Source organism: Rhinopithecus bieti, unplaced genomic scaffold, assembly GCF_001698545.2.
Source record: "Rhinopithecus bieti isolate Rb0 unplaced genomic scaffold, ASM169854v2 scaffold_39703, whole genome shotgun sequence".
In the NCBI taxonomy this organism is placed as follows: domain Eukaryota; kingdom Metazoa; phylum Chordata; class Mammalia; order Primates; family Cercopithecidae; genus Rhinopithecus; species Rhinopithecus bieti.
Window position 1 is genome coordinate 613,665 of NW_016816905.1, and position 4,344 is coordinate 618,008.

General features: G+C 42.1%; 1 protein-coding gene across 1 annotated transcript in view; it reads right to left on the minus strand.

The window, feature by feature from the left end:
* The window catches only part of CABCOCO1 (ciliary associated calcium binding coiled-coil 1), a 107,112-nt gene extending 103,092 nt beyond the window's left edge, over window positions 1–4,020 (minus strand). The window contains exon 1 of the mRNA XM_017855489.1: window positions 3,864–4,020. Coding sequence (XP_017710978.1) covers window positions 3,864–3,938 — 75 coding nt within the window. The 5' untranslated portion in view covers window positions 3,939–4,020. The remainder of the gene's footprint in view (window positions 1–3,863) is intronic.
* Between the last annotated feature and the right edge of the window lie 324 nt (window positions 4,021–4,344).

A 4,344-nucleotide genomic window follows, 5' to 3' on the forward strand; every position in this document is an offset into this window, starting at 1 on the left:
TAATATACACCCATATTTTGGATTTGCTATTCTCTTCTGCTGCCTATTTTGTCCATTCATATATATGTATAATGTGATAGCAACAGTCAGTCTGTTCTCAATAGGAAGAGACAGGATAGTTTATTTAGTAAAGGAAGCTGATATAATCGGTAATTCACTTCTAGAAGGAAATAAAATTAGATCCTCATTTCAAATATAAAAATATTCTAGACTTGCTAAAGACCAAATTCATAGTAAAATACAACTTTAAATATTAGAAAAATTTTGAAGATGATTTGTGCCATCTAGGGAGGAAGACAAAAGGGAGAGGAGAAGCAGAACTTAAATAAGACAGTAAACCCAAAGGCCGACAGTAAGAATGACAAGCCTAAGTGTTTGTCAATATCTCCATGCTGCAGCCAGAATTTGCTACAGGTTCTAAGTGTCTGAAAAATACAACTACCATGTACTCACATTTTGAGTTCCATTAGTACTGTTTTCTCAACAATATTTTAAGTGACGTTTTTGGCGTTTTCCCCATAGCCTGCATAGGTTGATCTGTACTATGTGATCACAATGTGTTCACTTACATTGAATTATTCATAACTTCAAGAAATACTTCTTGAATGACACTGATGTTGCAGGAAACGGATGCTTTTGCTGCTCAATTGAGCCCTGAGTTTTCTCTGTAATGATGGAGTGGGGTCTCTTTTCTAAAATCTTTAGGGACCACCCAATGTGCAGAGAGTTGTCTATGGCCTGCTCCAGGAGATGTTGATGATCTCCTAGACAGGTTACATCATCTTTCCCCTCAAAATTATGTAAGTGTCCTATCCTGATAAAGCCGTGAATGCATTAATTGTCACCTATTGGGTGATGTGGTCATACTGTAAGAGACACTATTCAGAAGAAGCAATTGGGAAATAATCATTTGTGTTTTCTTTTTTTTTTTTTTTTTGAGACGGAGTCTCGCTCTGTCGCCCAGGCTGGAGTGCAGTGGCCGGATCTCAGCTCACTGCAAGCTCCGCCTCCCGGGTTTACGCCATTCTCCTGCCTCAGCCTCCCGAGTAGCTGGGACTACAGGCGCCCGCCACGTTCCCTGGCTAGTTTTTTTGTATTTTTTAGTAGAGACGGGGTTTCAATATGTTAGCCAGGATGATCTCGATCTCCTGACCTCGTGATCCGCCCGTCTCGGCCTCCCAAAGTGCTGGGATTACAGGCTTGAGTCACCGCGCCCGGCCTGTGTTTTCTTTTAGGTCTCTGATGTAAGTTGAAGTATATTCCTTGTAAGTCTACTACTTATGATTCTATTCCCTAGATATTTTTGAAGATATTAAGAAAGTCAGTATATGAACAAATTATTGATACAAGATTGATCACTGAATTCCAAGTACACATTTATAAACTCCTTTCACTTACAGGTCTATTCATAACAAACATTTATTTTCAGATTTTTGTCATTTTTTTCTGTTATGCATTCATACAGATATCTGCCAAAAGTTTAGTTTTACCATGTAAAGGGAGGCATTTCCTCCAGTATTAGTAAAGAACTCAGGATGATGAATTCAGAAAGGCTGGCAAGCAGGACTTATTCAATGTCACAGAAAAAATTAGTTCTCTGGATCTGCACCTCATATCTGCTTGTTCACAGTAACTCACAGAGTAGATTTTAATCTATGATAACCACCTTTCCTGGCATGCCACAGACCATCCATGATTTTAATTAGTCATAATTTACTGAGCGCCTACTATGTGATTGGGATAATTACTTCTATTCTAGGTATTGGCCACAAACAACAAATGGGAAACATGGGACTACTGAAAGCTTATGCTTTCTTTCTGATGCACTTGGCAAGAAAGGAACTAATTCAGTACTGTTTCGCTCAGTCGACTACATGGGCTATTGGCTAAGTCATTTTGGATACAGAATTTATTAGAAATGACACCATAAGTGATTAGCTGTTGGGGGATCAACACTGTAAATAATCTGATCTGAGAAGAACCTTTCAGTATTTACCTAAAAAGTGGTGGCCTTGGGAACAGACCACAAGAGAGAATCTTGCCATCTTTTCTATCTAACATATGACACCCCTAACCAGCACAAGTGGGTGGCAGGCAGGACTTGTTTTAACGAATGGCACAGCTCTGTGGATCAACTATATTCCCCATGAACTACAGGAACTCTGCTTTCATTAAAATGGAAAATGGAGTTTCCACCAAGCAGCGAATTAGTGTGTTATCTTAGTAAATGAGCACTGCTAATTGAGTCTCTGTTTCAACTTGATTTCTTCTGTTTGTTACTAAGTGATTAAGCACATCCTGAATTGCATGTCATGAGAATACCTGCCCCTCCAAGAAGCTGACAAATGTGCAAGCTGACAATCCTAAGAGGGTAGATAATCATGTAAGGCCTGTAACTAGCTCATTCATCTGACTCGACCATTATCAAATGATGTCTTTTCTCCCGTAGCATAGCACTTCTTTACATCTTTTAAAAAATTATGTAATTTTTAAAGTCCAGATTCATTAAAACCCCAAATGATCAGTCTTTTTGGAAGGGACATGATCTACATGGGTGAGCATCTGTATGTGTACACTGACAATTGTGCATTGTCTTAAGCTTGGTATATATTTAAATAACACAATTTAATTGGAAAATTTCCTGTGCTACTTTTGAAATTGTATTACTTACATTAGAGATCACAAGGGAATAATAGGCTTAGTAACCAGTTTATCACATTAAAATGTACTTTAATGTCTGCTAATTTCAAAAGGCTCATATGAGAGTCCGCATGCCTTAGCGGTCTGCATTTGATTTTGGTAGGAATCTCGGCTGGGAACAGCTTACATATCTCTGAGCAAGGCATGGAATTATTGGCTCTCTGTGTTTCCTCATTATAAAATTGTAGCTAACACTTATCTTCTGCACAAAGAATGTTGTTTAGAACAACGAATAATGAAGACAAGCAATGTTAATTAAGACATGATTATTCACCTTTAGAGCCTTGACGGAAGAAAAACAACTTCCTAGGAACAATAATAATAGACTCTGTGTGCAAAGATTTAAACATGTTTTGTTTGTAATATCTGGCACCGCAGATGTGTTCTTACAATCTCAGGATATTAAGTTTATGAGTAAAGTTACTTAAAACCCATTTATTATGGAGAGCTGGTGACGGGAGGGGCCTAAAGATCAACCTTTTGTCACACAGGAGGCCATTGGTGTCCAAGGAGATTAAATACATTCCTTAAAGTCAAGTTGATGAGCAACTAAAGCCATAACGAGAGAAGATTTTCCAGCCAGTGTCCTTTGACCTGTATTTATTTGCTTAGAAAAATGGTAAAATAATGGAAACACCAACCTTCTAATATTAATCAGTCCATCACCAGTAAACAGCTATTATTTCATGACATCTTTTGAGCAATCGCAACTGTAATCATTACAGAATTAGTAGCAATTTCAAAGAGACTGGCTCATTTAAAAATCTGAGATCACTTATTTTACTTAGAATTAAAACAAAACAAAACAAACAAACAAAAAAACACCCAAAAAACAAAAAACAAAACCTGCGGTAGAAGCGCGTGGTTATGAGGGCGTTTGGGCAAGAGCTGTCCAATGGAAGAATTCATACATTTAGACCCGCTGGCACCGTGCACGGCGCGCCGGGGACAGCTGGGGGGCGCCGGGCAGCAGAGGGTGTCCGGGACCCCAGCGCAGCTCCCAGCCCCGCCGCCCTCCTGGGCCGCTCCCCAGCCGGGGCCGGACGTGCGGCGCCTTTTCAGAGACTGGATTTGGCTCGGCCGCGGACTCCGCGGAGGGGTAATGAGCGCTCGGAGGTCTCTGGTACCGGCATTGGGACCCGGAAGGGAAAGGGGCGGCGTACCTCCGATTCGGGCGTTGTTCCCGCCGGGGTCGGCCCCGCTGGGGTCGGCCCCCAGGGAGTCGTCCCCTGCGACATCGCCGCGATCTCGGCCGGCCGAGAGAAGCGGCCCCTCGTCACCTAGGCAACTGGGGTGGGGCCGGCGCCCCTGGGCCTGGGAAGAGATCCCAGCGGAAGGCGGCGCCGGGCCCGAGCCTCCTCCCGCCCGGTACAGGGCTGGGGACCGCGCCGAGGAGCAGGAGGCCGGGAGGGAGGCCGACAGCAGCCCGCTGCGGAGGCTCTGAATCCTCTTGAAGAGACAAGAGTCGTTCCAGTATATAGTAGGAGTGAACGTGGGGAAAAGGCAATTCAAGTAGCAGTAATTTAAATGAAATGATATATGTCAAAGTACCTACTGCTAGCACATTGCAAGTTTCAACAAGTATTAAAGTAAGATATATTATTTGAACTTCAACCACTGATTGATGTTTGATACTAAGCAATC